Genomic DNA, 20167 nt, shown 5'->3' with positions numbered 1-20167 from the left:
CTCAATCAAAGAAAAACTCACAAACATACAGGAAAACAAGACTCCATGACAGACAAGCAGTCAGCACAGGAGCAGGAGGTTTAAACTCTCAAGAACTTCATATATTGGAATTATCAGATACAGAACACAAGATAGCTATGTATTAATGATTAAAGAAATAAAATTAGAATAAAAGAAAAGAGAAAGGGGAAGGGAAGAGTGAATAAGAGTCAGTCAAAAGTTACCTGGCAGATCTGAAAATAAATATATAAATTTTTTATATTTTAGAGTTTTTTTATAAATATATAAAAAATCTAATAAAATGACCAAGTTGAATTTATCACAGGAGTACAAAGTGGCTTACTATTAGAAAACCTGTATATGCAATTCTAATTCTCCATATTATCAAGATAAGAGGAAAACAAATGATCTTAAAATTTTTTTAAATATTTGATAAAATTCAATACTCATAATTCTTTTTAAAAGGCCTACATATTAAAATAAAAGCAGGGACTTCCCTGGTGGCGCAGTGGCTAAGACTCTGTGCTCCCAATGCAGGGGGCCTGGGTTCGATCCCTGGCCAGGGAACTAGATCCCACATGCATGCTGCAACTAAGAGTTTGCATGCCACAACTAAGGAGCCCACATGCAACAACTAAGACCTGGCACAACCAAATAAATAAATAAAATTTAAAAAAATAATAATAATAAAAAAATAAAAGCAAACAAGAAACAGAAGGAAACTTCTTAACTTGATAAAAGCTACTTGTCACAAAACAAACAAGATTAACAACAACAATAACAACAACAAAAACCCATATAATAAGCATTATTCTGGATGGGAGAATATAAAGCATTCCCTTTAAAATCAAGAAAAAGACAAGGATGCCTACTATCACTGCTTCTGTTCAACACTGTACTAGTAATTGTGGACCATGCAAGAAGACAAGGAAATCAAATTAAATAACTGCTACACAGAAAACCTAAGAGCATTTATAAATACATTTTTAGAATTAATAAGAGTTTAGATAAGATCAATATGCAAAAAATCATTTGCATTTCTTTACACATACACAGTTCAAAAATACAATTTAAAAAAAGACACCATTTATAATAACAAAAATAGGGTACCTAGAAATAACTAATAAGATGTGCAAGACTTGTATGGAAAAAATTATAATGTAAAGTTGTCAGTTCTTAAATTGATCCATATATTCTGTATGATTTTAATCAAAATCCAAATAGAGTTTTCCAAGGAACTGGACAAGTTAATTCTAAAATGTATTCGGCATTGTAAAGGCCCATGAAAAAAGCCAAGCTGTAACCAAAAAAGAAGAATATATAATGACTTTACCTATTAGCTTTTGAGATATCAGGACTCACAGAGCTATAATAATTTAAACAGTTTGATATGGAGCCCGACAAATCAAGTCAACAAACACAACAGAACAGCAAAAACAGAAACATACATATATTACATATTATAAACCTATAAATAATACATACATATTATATACATATATTCAATATATGATACTACTGGGAAATGGATGAACCATATAATAAATTGTGCTCTCCATATTATAAATGGGGGGTGGGGTAATTGAATTCCTACTGTATAAAATAATTCCAAACAGATTTTAACACTTTAATGCTTAAATTAGAAAGATTTTGGATAAAATGTGGAATACATTTATTATCTTAGGCAAAGGAAGGATTTCTTAAAATACATAAAAAAGGGTAAATCACAAAGCAACTAATCATGAAATTAAACTATACCACAAAAGCCACATAAAGAAGATAAAAAGACAGCTCACCAATCAAGACAAAATATTTTTGATACATATAACTGACCACCAAAACATTATTAGCCAGAACTAAGAATCAATTTTTAAAAAGACAGACTATACCATGGAAAACAGAAAAAGGCAAATCAGGTACTCCACAAAAAGAGGAAGCACCAATAGCAAAGAAATATTTGAAAAGATATTCACCTTCCTTTACATTTTCATAGCAAAACAGATGGTAGTAGCATAAAACAAGACATAAACCAATGTCCGTGGATAGGAAAATGGATAAATAAATTGTGGTATACTCACATCATAGAATACTACATACAACTATATGCAAAAATATTCATGAGTCTTATAAACAAAATAGTTTTTAAAAACTTGCAGAAGACAACATTCAGCATGATGCCATTTTTATCAAGCAAAAACAAGCAAACGTTAACAATTTTGTTTACAGAGATAAATGAATGTAGTAAAATTTAATTTAGAAAGCAAAAGGTTTATTAACACAAAACTCTGGAGAGCGTTAACCTCTGTAGAGAAAGTGGAAGAAGGGCAGACCCCAGAGTAGCTTTACCAGCACTGGTAATGTACTAATACTTAAGCTGGGTGAGGAGTTCTTTTGCACTGTGCTTCACATTTTCTATATGTTATGCTTATTCTTTTGTATGTATCAACTATTTACATAATAATACTTTAAATATAGCATAACAGTGATAAGACTTCTCATATTGCACACTTTTATTTTTGCCACTCCTATTAAAATTCCACCTAAGAATGGCAGAACAGTTTGCTAATTTACAATATTTCCATCCAGTGTATGTCAATATGTTACTTATCCATAAACATAAACATATGTATGCTATATATACTTACATCATATAGACTGCGATAAATTAACCAAGAATTATAACTTACCTAATGTAAGCCTATGGAGCAAGCAGCAACTCACTTCTTGAATTTTTTCACTGATAGGGAATGCTATCATGGCTTCTACTACAATATTATAACACCTGACATTGCCACTCATGAGGACTTCAACATTACTGCCTAAATTTAAAGAAATCACAATTATCAATAAGGTAATAATTTCCCCTTTGAAATGTGCATACAAAGACACCTTACAGAGATTTTAAATATATGGCAGTATAATGGCTACATTTCCAAATTTAAATATCATGTTCTGTCAAATAGCTATAAAAATACTGTTGTTCGATGTTAATATAATACGATTTAGGACTCATCTCTAGCATTAAGGGAAAGTTGCTTTATTCCTGTATTTTTGGCTTAAAAACTTAAAAAAAATAAAGGGAAAACTGAGAGTGCTTTTTATATAAGTCAAAATGTGTAAAGTTTTGGCCGTAAGTTTTCAAATAAATGGATTTGGGGCCTGTTTCCGAATGAGGCACTATTCCATTGGATAACGGATTTTAATTGCTCCTTTTCCTCAAACCAACAGAAAGAAAATCAAGATTATATCACACAATAGAAGAGGTAGAATCAGCTATCATCTATTTCCTGTCCATTCCAGAAGGGCAGCAGAAGAGCAGCCAGTGTAAAAGGCAGCAAAACCGAGCTTCCTGAAGGCTCTGAGATAGACAGGGAAAAGAATGGATGAAGGGGAGAGGAGAGACATAATATTAAAATGTATAACTAAGGGATAAACATAGGTGAACCACAAAGGAAGGAAAGACTCCACTGGGAAAGGCAATTAATCAAGAGTATGTGAACCTATGTGGAGAAAACTAATTTATATGTCTGAATGAAATGTTGACAATTCTTAAAACAGACAGAAAAAAGGGTGCTTGCAAAACATTTTTCTTTCTTTTTTGGCACAACCAAACTAACCAACTGTTTTCCAAAAACTACATTTTTAATGTTTAAGTTGTATTTAAAAAACACTAAATATGGAAAAAGAAGGAAATGAAAAGAAAGGAAATGGCCTCAACACAATTACCTCCTTTTATTCAGAATCAAAGATACAACTTGCTCTAGATTCAAGGTAAAGTTTAAAACTCTTGCTTTTTTTTAATTTTTAGTTGCTGCTTTCTTTGACCTTTTCTTTATGAATCAGCACATTTACACTGGAGTTATGGTGATGTGGGTGGAAAAGAATGAATTTCAAAACAACCAGCACAAAATAAATAAATAAATGTATAGCCAAGGAAAGGTAAAATGAAGAATATATTCAGTTTGTTGGCAGTAGATGACTCAGAGAAGTTTAAATTCCATTTTCTATTATTGTTCTGCCCCATCTACTTCTAAGAGTTTAACTTTCCATGGATAAGAAAATGAAGGATTTTATAACCATTATTAAGAAAGGGCATTCTTTCACAAGGGGATTAGTCTCACATCTGTGAGATTTCTATGTCTGAAACCATATATGCATATTATATATAATAAGCTACATATGTATGAAATACAAAGCATGTAGTAATACTGTCAGTGTTTTAACCACACTTACTACATTACATTACCAGGTACTATTCTACATTTTTCACATTATTTAACTGATTTAATCCTCACAACTTCACATGTGTGAAGATGAAATTATTACCAGATAAATGCATGTGTAAATCCTGTACAAGCCCAAACGGGTAATACATGAAATACAAAATGCTCATGTGCACTTACAAAACAGAAGTAATAGAAATCTGATGTATTATTTTAGTCCATTAGTATTGACTGGTAGCATACACAGCAAATTAATTTCTTCTTATTTGTACTTTTTTTTGTTATAAAAGTGGCTAGATTTCATAGCATCACCCAAATGTTAAACAAGAATCACAATAAAGTTCAAACTCCTTCCTGTGGCTTCTCAGGACCTAGGATCTGGTTATGTCTCCAGCCTCATCCACTGACTCTCATCAAGCCCTTCCCCTACCTCCATGAAATGGCACAGGAGCAGATGCTCAGGGCTCTGCATGTGCATTACACACACGCATGCATGCACACACTTATAAATACAGTTTACTGAGCTACTTTTATCCTCTTGATTCCTCTATGCTCTCTTTTGCTCCAGGATCTTTACGCTTAGGATGCCCACTGCCTGGGATACTGCCTGCACTTCTACTTCACCTCACACCTCTCCACACACAAAGCTCTCCTCATCATTCAAGACTCTGCTGAGAGATCTTGCCTCACTCCCTGTTTGTCCTCAAAACCCTAAGTACTTCTGCCAACACTTGCCCAATAATACTTCGTAATCACTTCCATGCTTATCTGTACGTTGTGGGGTACTATGGGGTCAGAAAAGGAAAGAAACATGTTTATATTTTCTGCTACTGTTTCTCCAGCACCAAGCCCATAGCCAGCAGCAGAACAGCATCAATAAATAAAAATTTATTAAATGAATAAATGTATGAGTTTAGCATCTACAAGTTTCTAAATAATAAAAATATTTTTGAAACACACTCAGAAAGAAGATATACTGTAATTTTTCAGATTCAGAAATGAAACCATGTATGCAGGCTACTTACAAGGAATTGCTAGGGAATGTAAACAGTGCAGTACATGAAACACAATTTCCTCTTCATCTTTAAAATTTTTTAATGTACTTAGCAATATCATATAATCTTTATTCTCAACAAATTCGGCCAGTTGCTCCTCTGAAACTAAAAAATGAAAGACAAAATACCGAAAGAGCTCAAACATGATATAAAAGTTTAATTACTCAAAAATATAATATTCATGATGATTAGATAAGACAGTAGATACAACGAACATAAATTAAAAATTATATTTTAGCAAAGAGCCCTTCCTAGGAATTTTATAATGGGAAAAAAAGCTATTGAGGTTAAAATAATTTTGTTTTGACCCATATTAGTTATTCCATGTTTTGAAATGTAGTGACCATGTAGTGACCAAACAGTTCTCAGAAAAATAAAATTATTCACAATTTCATTTGAAAGATTCTAGAGAAAACTAATCAATGAATAATAAAGATGGCCTACTGAAGTGAACATATCACAATACTTAAAAAGGAGTGGTTAATGGTACATTGTTGAAGGGCAGCTCAGCTAAATGCATGAGTTCAAGAGGAATGAACTTTAGCAAATAACAAGTAATTAGACTTTGAAATACTTTATCTTAATGGTCTTGACTTCATCAGAGATCAAAAATTGTCATCATTAATTTTCATAATTAAAGTCTTGGGATCAAGCCAATGAGTTTCATTTGGAGTCATTTTATTGGGTGGGAACCTCAAAAACATGTATAAAAATCTGGTTTACCTAGCCTGAGAAGGACACTGACATAAATGTTAGTGTCACTCTTCATAATCAACATTACTTTTTGTTGTTCAACTTTACACCAATAGTCCATATAATATGTGAAATTGACTGGGTTCTTCTAATAAATGAGAAGTATCACCAAACCTTCTCATTTTATGAAACAGTTTCCAGACCATAGTTTCAAATTTTGAAAATTAACTTTACACGGGCCACTAAGTCCTGGGGAACTTCATATTCTTGAAAACTTTCAGAAATGTTTCTACTCTACATTTACAATCACAATACTGTCAGCGCTGATCTATCAAATAAGATCGTCTTTTTAACATTCCCTGGTGCTTCTCCATATGTCCTAGATGGATCCCACAGTGCTGGTGAGTGATGCTAGCCCTTCTTTCATGAATAAGAATGTGCCCCTTAAACTGCAGCACAGAAGATTATAAGCCCTCAAGACAGTAATTCCTCAAACTCTATTCTGCCCAATTCTTATCAAAAGCTTAGTTTCAAGATATGACATTTAGAGAAGACAGCCTGAAAGACATGCAGTTCCTCCATTCCTCGCTTCCACCACCAGAGAGCTGAGCCCCAAGCCCATGCTGTTCTGACTCTTGATAGAATCTCTTCCACTGAAATACACTTTGTGTTCCTTGCAAACTGTATGTATTTTATCAACTTATCCAGGGAAACCCAACGGAGTATTTTCTTAAGTCTCCCATGAGACTGATTGCTTCTTCTGATTAATGAGTTTACTTTTATCTCAAGTAACTTTGTAACCAATGATGTTTACCTCTTTGCCTGATAGGAAGCAAAGAACCAAATTTCTGGTCCATCCCTTTGCAAAGATACAGGATCTGAAGTAAGCAGTAAATGTAACCTAGCTTCATATCATTTTCCCTTCACCCATTTCCTCATTCATTTTTCTTTTCCTCTAATGTATTATAAATATCTATAAGCTATTTGAAGTCTTTCTGGAATAAGACAGGGAATTAAACAGTAGAATTTCCATTCCTGGAGCTTCCAGAAACTAAAGTAGGTAAACTGATATGAACACAGGGCCCACATATGTTATTCTTATCCTAAACTCCTAGCACTGTTGGCTCTCATAATGACATGAAAGGTGCTCTCAAAAACTGTGGTAAATTGAACTGTAATGGAGATAACTAGCTGTGTACTCTCAGGCAGGTTGCTCATTTCGCTTCTCTGATCCATTTCCTCATCAAGCCAGTGGAAGGACTAAAGGTTCCAACCAACTATAAAATTACATGGTTATCTCTGTCATCATTCTCAGTGCCATGTGATAAAATACATATTAGTCTTTTTCCTAAGGGACACTTTGTAAACCTCTTGGTTCTTTATCCAGAGCCTTTAGCAATTTCTAAAACCTCTGGTGATGACTTAACATCATAAACCCAAACTTAACCTATGCTTGGCTTCACAGTATTACTTTTTCTTCCTTAACTCCTACACATACAGCTTGCAAAGTGAACCTATGCCTTGTTAAGCAATGGAAGAAAGTTTACTACAATTGCATAATTGATAATCCATGAATGAAATTCATTCTGCAAAAACAAGCAATATTTCTGAATTAACCCCATTACTTATCCTTGACTGACAATCCAACTTTTAATAAATAGTACAATTTCAGATAGTTTCTTATTATCATAATTATAACCTACTTATCCCACTATAAACCCTTTCTTCTTATATAAATATCAAAATAAAGAATTTGACATTTTAAATACCTCTCTCAAACAGCACATGTAAAGCTTTGCATCCAAGTTTCTGGACTTCATCATTGGCTGAAAATGTGCGCATGGCATCGAAAATTAACAAGAAAATATCATTTTCTTCATCCAATATCAGCAAAGTGATTTTACCTATTTCAAAGAGAACAATATGCTCCAAGTAAATAGCTGCTTTAACATTTAATGTCTTCATTTCTACATGAGGGCTATGAATGGTTTGTGGACTTCTCTTTTTGATGAACCACTTAATTGCCCCAGATGTTAGACCTATCAAGCTTTATGGTCTTTCTAAATGAGATAAATTCCCAGTACACTTTACTATAACTCTGTGATTCCCAATCAATACCCAGAGCCAAGACCTCTTGCCCCGAATTCCTGAAACATTTCTACCTGCCTCTTAGACAACACCATCTGAATACTCCATGGCCACCCCAAACCTAGCCAACTCCAGTTCCATCTCTTCATCAATAACCACCATCCAATAGTTACCAGAGAAACTACAGTCATCTTCCTTCTTTCATCCTCCCTCTCTCTTCTCATTCTCTGACTAGCCAAAGAATCAACTCATTACCAAGTCCTTCAAGTCTAACTTCTAAATATCTCAAAAACTCCTTTTGAACTAGGCCCCTCCATTTCTGTCTTGTTCAGGACCCCAACACTTCTCACCTAGAATGCAAACACAATTGCTTAATTGCTCTAGCAGGCCCAAATCCCTACCTAACTAGTTTACCTGCTGCATTATATTTCTAAAACACAAATGTGATCTGTAAATCCCTTGCTGAAGTCTTCTAAGGCCTTCTTGCACTCCTCAGACTGACAAACAAGACTCTCCACAGACTACATGTATCTCATCAGCCTCACGCCCCTCCCTGCACTACTGACTCCAAACATGCTAAACTCCTTGCTCATCATGAACACATTTCTTTTGATATCTTTTTGCACTGGCACTAGCTGCATGGAATGCCCTTGCCATTTTCTGCACCAAATATGACCCTACCTTAAATCAAGAAATAACACAAACAGTACCTAGTCTGTCAATAAAAACTGTAGGAGTGGTAGTCGTAGCAAACACTTCTACAGCACATAAAATGTCAGACATAGGTTGAAGTATTAGATAGTTCACTCTAACATGTGTAAACCATCACAACCCCGTGAGGTAGGTGCAATCCTCATGTTAGATAGAGATAAGGAAACTGAGGCACAGAAGTGATGCAGTGACTTTGCCCAAAGTAGAACAAATAAGAGGCAGAGCTGGATTAAAATTAAAGCAGGTCATGACCATGCTCTTAACTCCTACAAATGAGCTTAGCTGCTCTCTTCTCTTTGTTCCTATGGTGGTTTTCTTCATATCTCTGTTAGAGTACTTTTGTCATTACATTGAAATCATTTCTTTAAATGCTTTTTATCTCTTTGTCAGTGCTGTCCAATTCTGTAGCCACCAATCACATGAGGCTACTTAAACTCAAATTTAAATCAATTAAAATTAAATAAAATTAAAATTCAGTTTCTCGCATTTCCAATGTTCAATCACCACATGTGGCTACTCGCCATGATTTTGAACATATACAACATTTCCTTCATTGCAAAAAGTTATATTGGACAGGGGTGCTGGACTGTGAACTTCTACATTGTAGGAGCTTTGCCTCACCTGTCTGAGAGTCCTCTAGCAGCCAGCACAGCAGTAAGTGCCCAATAACTATTACCTCAGTTAACAAATAAGCCAAACAAAAAAATGATTCATAAATTAGCCTCTAATAAGTACCTGAAATGAACTCTAAAACACATTACAAACTTTCCTAAAAGCTCAAAATTCTTAATGTTATGTGGAAGAAATTAACTAGTCTTTTCAAAACACATGTCAAATTTCCTATTTGTCTACATGCTGCTAACCTTGATATATTCATGTTGGGAGATTTCTCAAATTCATAAACCTCCTGTCCATTGTCAAATGGAGAATAAATCCTTACCTCCCCACACCCAACAAAAAAAAAAAAGATCCCAAGGATGAGTTTAAATAAACCATAGTTAAGACTAGTTAGTACATCCCTTTATATATTTTAATAAAAGTCTCTGGTGAAGTGGTGAGTACCTTCTGGCCTTTCCTATCCCTCTTCAGTTCATTCTCTGATCTTCACCCTCTTTCTTCCTTTCTCTTTCTCCTATTGGACCTTCATCACTTAGCATGGCCAATGAGGGCCTTTAAAAATCTTACCGCCCCTCCCAGGCCTCTGCAACGCTGCACATGCTGTTTTCTTGACCTAAAGCACCCTTCACACTTTGAAGGAAATCCACCCTATCCTTCATGCTTAGCTTCCCTGAAAGCAGCCTTTCTTCTCAGAACCTTACATCATAGCAAGTGTCTGTCACAGCAATGATCACAACTATTGCACCACAGCAACATTCTTTGTTTTCAGGTCCATTATCCTCCAAGTAGAAGTTTACTCAGAGAAAGAACCTGACATGTGAAATCAGACCCTGGTTCTACTACTTTTTGGCTGAGGCAATCTCTCTATGCTTCAGTGTTCTCTAGAAAACTGAGATAAAATACTAAACTCAAGGGATGTTTTGAGGATTATGCTTTTAAAAGCATATTAAGTATTTTACATGTTAAGCCTAGCATTTAGCAAGCACTCAAGAAGAAATGCTATATATTTTTATTATGACATATTACTATTATGTCATACTCTAGAGCATATATTATAGAAAACATATTAGAGATATAATGAAGTACAATACAGTCATGACAAGGACATGTATGGCTAACAAACTAATGAGAATGTGAGATGTGGGACCAGATCTGAGGAGCAAACCTGGGGACAGAAATTAGATTTGGGAGTAATATATAAGGTGATGTTTAAGGCCAAGATGTTGGGTGGTATTTTTGAGAGAAAAAGTGTAGAGAAAAGAGATAAGGAAAGAAAATGGAGGGGCTTCCCTGGTGGTGCAATGGTTAAGAATCTGCCTGCCAATGCAGGGGACATGGGTTTGCGCCCTGGTCCAGGAAGATCCCACATGCCACAGAGCAACAAAGCCCGTGCGCTGCAACTACTGAGCCTGTGCTCTAGAGCCCGCGAGCCACAACTACTGAGCCCACATGCCACAACTGCTGAAGCCCACGCGCCTAGAGCCCATGCTCCGCAACAAAGAGAAGTCACCCAGTGAGAAGCCCGCGCACACAATGAAAAGTAGCCCCTGTTCCCCGCAGCTAGAGAAAGCCCGCGTGCAGCAACGAAGACCCAATGCAGCCAAAAATAAATAAATAAATTTATTTTTTTAAAAATGGAAAATGGAAACACAGAATTTTGGAAATCATCAATATTGAGGTTATATTATGTGATTATACTTTAAAAAAAACATCAAAACACATTTAGCAAATGGTTTAAAATGTTTTTTTGAGTCAACATTAAAAATGTGTGTATATACTACCTGAAGTTAGGAGAAGATCTAAGGCCTTCAATCCAACTGTTGACAGGTTGACACTGGCATTATGAACTGTTAGCATTTTAAGAATCAGTCTGTAATTAAAAACAAAAATCAAGATCATACCTAGATGTTTGCTCTTTTAGATATTGTTTTTTACTCACCTACATTTTTATTCATCTCATTGTATTTCATTCCCTATATTGAAGCTAGTGTATTTTTTCTCCCTGTAAACCTGAGCCAGGTTTATGATGATTAACAGGGAATTATTATGAGTCTCAACAGAAAAGTTATAACTTTTTCCTCTAAATATTCAAATTCAATTATTAACTATTTCACCCAATTCTATATCCAAAATAATATTGAGTTATATGCACCAAGGGATCAATCATTTTATATGTGATACAAACTTGTGAATTATATGTTATACACATTGATATATTATAGAGAGATGTAATTAAAATGTTAGCTTGTATATAAAAATTAAGAACCATTTGAATATTTAAATTATTGATTTTTACTATTTTTGAAAGAGAAATTGATATTTTATAACAGAAAGTGAACCTAGTCTATCGATAGTATTCAATTAGTTCAAATGTATTAAATTTGAGCCCCTGAGTTATCAATTCTAAAATATACAATCTTCAGTCTATTCCTACCCAGTGCTGTTTGGCTTTCTATTGTTAGAAGAGAGAGCCTCCATGGCTTCACCTAGATTCAAGAAACTTGGCACGTAGTCTCCAGGTGGTGAGGTGAGGAATTGAGAGACCCTGTCCTTCGACTCTGTCAATTCTCCTCCTACCTATGCTGCCCCTACCTCTCCCTGCACCATTCCCACTATTCCTGACTTCAACACCACACAAGAGATTTCTCCTTTAGTACTGTAAGCCTTTGGGGGGATAAAAGCCCTTGAATATAAGGAGATATGTTTTACAATAAATATTTGCTGGTAATGATCTAATATGCTCCACTGTAGAGAGAGTGTGTCTATACTGTTCACACTACTTCTGGCCTAAAGGAGTGTAATACCTGATGAACAGAAGAGGAATGAATGATGAGTGAGTGACCAAATAAATGAGTGAATGAAACTCCCTGTAGAAACGTTTATGTAAGTTAATTTGAACATTTGGTTTACACTAGAATATGACTAGATGAGTTTTCCATTGCTCCCTAAAGTTATAGATGGCTAATCTTTGGGGATCTTGGAAATTCTCATCCAAACCAAGGGACACATAATATTACAACTACTAATTGCAGGCATATTTTGTCTCATTCCTCATTAAATGCAGTATTCTTTACTACTGACTCATAGAATTTCAGAGATTAGTTTGGAGATGAGAACACCTATTAACTGTAAATAGTCTCTTTTCAAAGCACACTCTTTAGATGCTAAAAACCGAAGAACAGCAACACATGTTTATCAAAGATGGAAAAATGTATAAGCACGGACATGCTCGCCTATGAACAAACAGCTCTGATTTGTCAAAATCTGCAGCCGCAGTTAATACTAATAAATAATGCAAAGATGTGAAATTTAGTTTTGCATTAATTACGTTTTCCACAAGCAATATGCCTTTGGAAGCAATTAGTATTCACTTCTCTGTGGCAAAGAAAAGTCACATTAGGTATAAAGAACATCTAACGTTGATGACAGAAGATATTTTCTTAAATGTCAAGAAACAAAGTTATCCAAAAAGGATTTTCCTGGAAACACATTTTTTTTCAGAAAAGTTTTTCTTAACTAATTATGGCTAAAGAAGTAGTCTCATTTAAGAAGTCATTATGTTGCAAACTGCAATAATATAGCTGGTAAATAGCTATCAAGATTTGGCTGCAGATGTGCTGAAAGATAATTTCCCCTTTCTTCTTCATTTTGAAAGCTGTACTTTAAGCTCATTAAATATATATGTATGAATATACATAAATGTACTTTTTAAAGACAGTAAAGCATAAACTTCTAAATTACTATTTATAGAACTAACATTTTAGTTCCCATATTTTTGTTTTGAAGAAGTAGTAGTTTGTGTCAGTTCTACTATTAATAAGTAAAAAAAGAAAAAAAAAAATCTTTCCTTTGTTTGAATTCATAAGCAGTCATCAACAATCTACAACTTAATCAATTGTATAACTATTATTATATTATTAAAATAATAACAACACCTGACTTCTTACCTCAAATGTTAGTTTTCTAATTCAAATAGATTATAGACTTCTGAGTCAAAAGCTCTCTATAAATGTAAATCATTGATTCAAGGAAAACTATATGTATTTTAAAGGATTTTTACTAGATTGTCTTGGATTGCAAATATAATGTATCAAGGGAAGGGTTGTCATATGTACAGATAAATATTCAATGCAGTTTGTTTTTACATACTTACTGGTGAACCCCTAGGACTTCCCAATCATGTCCAATATCCTGGGGACCCATTAAGTTTTGCATTGTATTTGGACAGATTTCTATTAATTTGCATAAAAGTGACCAACCCACCTAAAAACAAGAAAGACAAATATTCACATTTCAAAAAAAACCACACAAATAGAATGTATTCAGTCAAAGAATCTCTTCATTCTTAACAGAATAGGTGGCTACATTATTTTAAAATAATTATTTTAAAACAAAATGATACTCTAAAAATGCTTGCTGAGAAAAGCAACTCATATACTTAGAATACATCTTTCTTCAAAAATCTACTGAAAAGGCATACAAAAAATATTATAACATTTCTGAATGATGAAGGCAATAGACTGCCTATTGTCTAAATAAAAGGAAATAAAACACACAAAAAAAATAGTTTTAGAGGACACACCAAAATTATGAAGTACAGGAAAGGCTATTCTCAGGCCTTCGTACTTTTTAAGGCATATCTACCTGACAGATTTTCTTCTAAATATTTAGTACTTTAATTATAAGAAGAAATGACGTAGTTTGGAATGGAGGATTAGGGGAAGTTGGAGATTTTGATGGCAAAGTGTAAGTTATCAGGGAAGACTGCTCCCCAGATAATGGAGCTAGAAAAAATAGCAAAAGAAGTAGCATCGTCTGATGACAATGTCACATCTTTCATAGGTAAAAGAGAAAGGCACTATGAGATAGAGAGGAGGTAGAATTTCTCAGTGGACCCCTCTAGATTTCTTCCGTACACCTAAATATGAGCTGATGATGTCTAGACATCACAAGTGTCCCTAAACTCTCTCACCTTTCCAAATTAAGTATGATCTTACTGATGCATTTTAAATATACCTTCGTTCAGCTCATTTATACATGATGCCAACTTGAATAAGCTGCTCTTTACTTCTGAAAAAAATACATTTTTTTAAATACGATATTTTAATTACAAACTGGAGATTAAATTTAACTCACTTTTCCTGTTATATTTTCCTCCCCAAATTTAAGGACTCTTCAATTCTTTCTACTATATTACAGAACTAAACTTGACATGGTCAGAAAAAGAAAATAGAAAATGCATATACATGCAGATCTAGAGATTAATGAAAAAGTGCCTAAGCACGATGTGTGATAAATACCAATGTAATATGAATCCTGAAAGCAGGATTCACTAGAATTACTCAGGGAAGAATATAATACAGAAAAGGTAGGATTTGAGTCAGATTTCAAAAGAATTATAAATATGGTCACTCAAAATAGGGAAATGGAAACTTCTAATACTGATGAGTTGTGAGGAAGGAAAGTAAGATGCTAAATGGTGAGGAGGCTGCCAAAGAGGGGCCCATTGCTAAATGAGACTGGATATGTGAGTTGGAGCTGAGTGGTACAGAGGGTTGAGTGACAACGGGAGAAATCTCTATGCAACCAAAAAGGAATAATGGCACGTTTCCTACTTGTTTACAGGAATAAACAAGGGGTATTTAATAAGATAAAAGTGATTACATAAGATCTCTTTACAATATTATTTCCAGATCTTTTCTGGATTAAGCATGAATTGCTTTACTCTGTCATCACTTCCTCTTACACGATTTCAAATTCCTTGAAAAGGAAGCAATTTCTGACAGCTATTTTTACCTATATTTAAGTAGACAACCTCCTCCACTTAAGCCAAACAGATATTGACAATCCGGATGTCATAGAAACTGGCTATTTTTGTGCTTTCATAAAATCATCAAGACTTTTTTCCCCAAGTATTTCAAAAATTAACATTTGGAACAGTTTCTGGTGGGAAATAAATCATAAATCAAACAGGATGCTATACTCATCTCTGCACCTGCATGGCTGACTCAAGGAGAAAACCTGTTTTGTTTTAGTTGATGAAATAGCAGTATCAGTAATTGCTTTGCAAAAAGACTGAGGCAACTGAGCTTCCAAGATTAAATAGAATCGCTAGCAGCAAAGCAGAGGTAACAATTGATCCATTAATGTATTCAATTAAAAGCTTATCTTTCAAAAAGAGAAGGCTCCCATCCTGCACAGTTATAATACAATTAAATTGGTAGTTTCACTTTATTATAATTATTCTGTAAACTCAAGTATCTAAGTAATGCACAATGGGAAAGAGTCTAGGGGCTAAAGAAAATTTTAGTCACTTTCATATATTTCACTCACTTACATCAAAGGTGGAAACTGTGTGGATAAAGAGAAGTAATGTAAATTGAAGAACACAGAGAAATGATCAGATGACTGACAGGAAAAGAAATTTATAAGACAGCAGCCTAACTACCAATTCTCTAAAGATTGTCATTTATTAAGGAGAACTAATAAAATATGAAAAGACATTGAAAATAAAAATTCAGCGTCTGGAATGTCATGTTAAATGAATTCTGAAAATAAACCTTACTATTTACTTTTGAAGGGTACTTTACCTTAACTCCTTAAATTCATCAAGTGCTTTTAATTCAGCACTTCCAGCTGATTCAAGATATAAAGCCTTAAAGAATATCTATACTAATTTCACCAGTAATATGAAGAAATCTGAAGGAAAAAAATTTTTTTTCTTTTAAGTGGAGTATTAAAATATCAGTAGAGCTACCCCACTCCACATCCCTTTGATAAGATCAATGACAATTTAAATCGATAATGTCATTGTGCGTAGCACGGCCACAGTATTTGTACCATATCATTGTACTTTTTACTTGCACAAAAATCTTATGATATCAGCACCTACTATATGATGGAAAAAGATTCTGAAGGTGTGTGAAGCTTGAGTCCTGACTCTGTCACTAGCTCTGCGATCCTAAATGAGCTACTTATTCTGAGGAAAAAACATTCAGTGAGATTTCTGAGAGGATAGTGAGAGTCCAGCAAGAATCAAATGATATAATATACATAATGCCCTTTGTAGATTAATATATTGTGCTGAAACTAATAATTCTATTCCATTACATTACCAAATCAAATGACAATTCCTTATTTTCAATTATCTCTGGTACCTACTGGGCAAGGATATTGAGTGACATTCATAACTACTCCAAACAAACATGTCCAGGCTCAGGCAGTTTCTAAAATGAAGAAGAATTAGGTGGTGGGAATGTTGCAGGCTTCCCTGGATTCTCAAGTCTAGCACTGCCTCCTCTGGACCCTGCAGACCAAAGGCCACCCAGGGCCCAGTTGTTCGGAGTTGTACCTGGCAGAGGAGACTCTACCAAGAACAGAATCCAAGGAATGGAGGCTGCCAGACAAGGCACTTTGGAACACCAAAGCAGAGGCCAGTAAGAAGGATGATGTGGGTGGAGAGTAGCAAGCACAACAGGCCAGTGCCAGGGAGTGACTCATGTTTCATGGGCAAAATTCAGACATTGGATGTTAAAAAGAACAGTGTCTTTATCATGTCTCCATTTTTTCATGATCTTATTTGCTAACAGCCTGAAAATCAATAGTCACATGGGAAATATTTCAGTTGAAGAAAAATAAAAGTAATCATTTATCTGAGATATAAACATCCTTATATAAAAGAAGCTAGATATATGTTTCACAGAGATTAGCATAAGATAGACAGATACAGGCTTAGAGATCCAGATAATTCTTACATCTGTCTAGCCTCTCAAGTAGGTATTAAGAAACACTGCACCTCGATAGAGTTTAAAGTTCAATTCTCTTTCCCTTCAGGATCTAACATGCAAATGAAAAAAGTAATTTCAGTTCCCCAAATCTCGATATCTACAAAGGAAGTTAACCTTAGGCAGTAATTTTGTTTTGACTGTAAATCATTCTTAATTATCATCTTAAGGCTCCTTTTTAAATATATCTAAGATATGTAACAAATTTCTGGGTTTCCTACGGTGCAGATTCTAAGATTCACGTTTACATTCATTTTATATGAAAACGGTTGAGAAGTATAGATTTAAATTTATAGGGGAATCCTAAAACACCACTCTCTTTAGATAATACAAGGTGTACTACAACTAAAGAAGGTTAGAAATCTGTCTTCAAGTTTAAAAAAAAAGAAAACCTTAAACCTATGAGAGTTTGCCATTAACTTCATTTTATTAATTTAATTATTATTAGTTCTATTACTGTTCATCATTCCTCTTTCCCAAACTATTCACAATTGTGTCATCTGTAGGACATGCTGTACATTGGGAAGATTCTTAGAATAATTTTATTTAAACACTGATGAACTAGCCATCTAGCCAATGTCAGAACTAAACCTCAACCCATTATTATTCCCCTCCCACCACCATCCATATTCTGTCAGCCGATTGTATAAAGTTACTTCTTAAATACAATTAGGGAGCACATAGTTGGCCCTCTTACACCGTTAACATTTGATAATGATTTGAAAACGCTTCCATCCTAAAACCACAGTCAGAGGTTTGTCAGGACAAATCTCAGAAATAACCCAGAACTCTGGGTATAGAATATTAATAGAAAAACACCTATTTCCAATGAGAAGGGGAAATGGGAGAAATGAAAACAACTCCTTTACCTGCTGCACACTAGCGACTCTCATGTATGAGTCCAAGACGATCAACAGAGGCACGTGGACATTTTTGTCTTGAAATAACTTGGAGGCTGGAAAAGAAGGGGGTTAGGGAAAAGTAGCAGAGTCACGATTCATGGCACCCCTTTTAAGTCTGAAACGGAGGGAGAAAGCAAAAGAAGTGAGCTCAAGACCTTCCTAGAATTGTCAGCTCTTTTCTGCCCTAAGGAGTAGAGAGTTTGCGGCTTCTCAAGAATCCAGGTTTGTGCGGCCACAAAGTTCGGGGGGAGAAAGTTTGTAAAAAAGGCCGGGGGGGAAGGAGGGGCGGCGGGGGGGGGCGGTAAAGGGACAGTTTCCTGGCAAACGATTACCGTGGTCGGCGTACGTGAACACGAGCATATCCTCCAGGATTTGGACCAGCGTCTCTATCTGTTTTCCTTCCTGGACATTGTTCAGCCTGACTATCAACTTCTTCAGAGTTTCCTCATCCTCCTCCTCGCACTCCTGGCAGCTGCCACTGGCCATGACCGACCCTGCTCCAAACCGGCCGCCCCTCCCGCACCAAGGCCGGCCGCTCCGGTCAGAAGACGAGCCCAGCTCACCGCCCGCAGCCAGCGCTCCCGGCTGACCCCATCTGCACCCACGCCCGCCCATTTATGCAAAGGCGGCGGCTCCGCGCCCGGCGCCGCCCTCCCCCGCCCGCTCCCTCTCCTTCTCTGCTTCCCCCTCCCCCACCCAGGGCCAAAACACAGCTCTGGGGCCTGCGAGAGGTTCGGCTGAGGTGCGGTGCCCGCAGAACCGTGGCAGGCGGGCAGGACGCAGCAAGAGCCCGCCCAGCCTGGGTGACAGTGGCCGGGGCCCCCGCGCCGGCCGAGACGGGACCCCGGGCCGGCGCAGCCTCCCGAGACCGGATCCCGCTCTCCGCGGCGGCGCGGCCGGCTGTCGCGCAGGAAGAAACCGACTCAGCGGACTCCGCCAAGTGCCCAGTCCCCGGGCCCTGCAGCGGCCGGCGAGGCGCGCGGTCGGCACCGCGGCCCAAGCGCCCAGACCCACCAGCCTGGACTCCTGCAACCCCGCGGAACGTCTGGGAACTAGGAAGAAGAAGAAAAATAAAAGCTGCCGCGGATCTCCAGATCTAAGAATAGAAATCGGGGCGTTGGGAAAAGAGGGAGCCGCCCAGTTGGCCCCTTTTAGGAAAACATTCTCTTTAGAGTTACCACTATAGGGAGATGAGTAATTTCCCCCCAAGTATGGACGAAGATTTAAGCAACCAAAATGTACCCAGTTAAATGCTTTTCTATGGTTGCTGTGGCTGTTTGTAGGGAAGGAAACAAAAACATTTTTCCTGTTAGTTATCTGGAAGCTCTGCTGGCCAAAAGGCCACTAAAATTAGCTTTTGAAAATTTGAGTTTCAGTTCAGTGCAATTAAAACTAAAGAGAGGGCTTCCCTGGTGGTGCAGTGGTTAGGAATCTGCCTGCCAAGGGAAAGGACACAGGTTGGAGCCCTGGTCCAGGAAGATCCCACATGCCGTGGAGCAACTAAGCCCGTGCGGCCACAACTACTGAGCCTGAGCTCTGGAAACCATGAGCCACAACTACTGAAGCCCCCCTGCCCTAGAGAGCCCGTGCTCTGCAACAAGAGAAGCCACAGCAATGAGGAGCCCGCGCACTGCGGCGTACAGTGGTCCCTGCTCACCGCAACTGGAGAAAGCCCGCGCAGCAAGGAGGACCCAATGCAGCCAAAAATAAATTAATTAATTAAAAAAAAAAAAACTGCAGAAAAACACAGGATAAATGAAATGAAGAGGTGAGAGATACAAACCTAAACATTGTTCTCTTGGTATTCAAAATTACTAAAGTGTTAAAACAAAAAAAAAAGTACCACAGCAATGTGTTTTTTCAGGAAGAGAAACCCGAGCAAGAAAAACTGAGGACAAGGCTGGACAAAGATGATCTATGACCTTCAGAAGATCGCTCCTGGGATGGGGGCGGGGTGGGGTGGGGGGATCATTCACAACAGAGAAGATTGGACTGGAAGTTAGATCCTTTTATTTTCACTTCCGTTACCCAATTCTGACGACACTTCTGAAATGGATAGCACAGCTACTTATCCTTCTTTTACTGATGAGGAA

The 20167-nt window shown here is 36.5% G+C and overlaps 1 protein-coding gene across 1 annotated transcript in view; it reads right to left on the bottom strand.

The window, feature by feature from the left end:
- The window catches only part of LRRK2 (leucine rich repeat kinase 2), a 142768-nt gene extending 124115 nt beyond the window's left edge, over positions 1 to 18653 (bottom strand). Inside the window, 7 exon segments of the mRNA XM_036865466.1 lie at positions 2688 to 2819; positions 5249 to 5383; positions 7741 to 7875; positions 11170 to 11258; positions 13542 to 13651; positions 18042 to 18127; positions 18407 to 18653. Of these exon segments, the coding sequence (XP_036721361.1) occupies positions 2688 to 2819; positions 5249 to 5383; positions 7741 to 7875; positions 11170 to 11258; positions 13542 to 13651; positions 18042 to 18127; positions 18407 to 18560 (841 nt within the window). The 5' untranslated portion in view covers positions 18561 to 18653.
- Positions 18654 to 20167: the final 1514 nt, after the last annotated feature.

This window comes from Balaenoptera musculus, chromosome 10, assembly GCF_009873245.2.
Source record: "Balaenoptera musculus isolate JJ_BM4_2016_0621 chromosome 10, mBalMus1.pri.v3, whole genome shotgun sequence".
Lineage (NCBI taxonomy): Eukaryota > Metazoa > Chordata > Mammalia > Artiodactyla > Balaenopteridae > Balaenoptera > Balaenoptera musculus.
The sequence above is the reverse complement of the archived record's forward strand: the minus strand, read 5'-3'. Positions and strand labels throughout refer to the sequence as shown.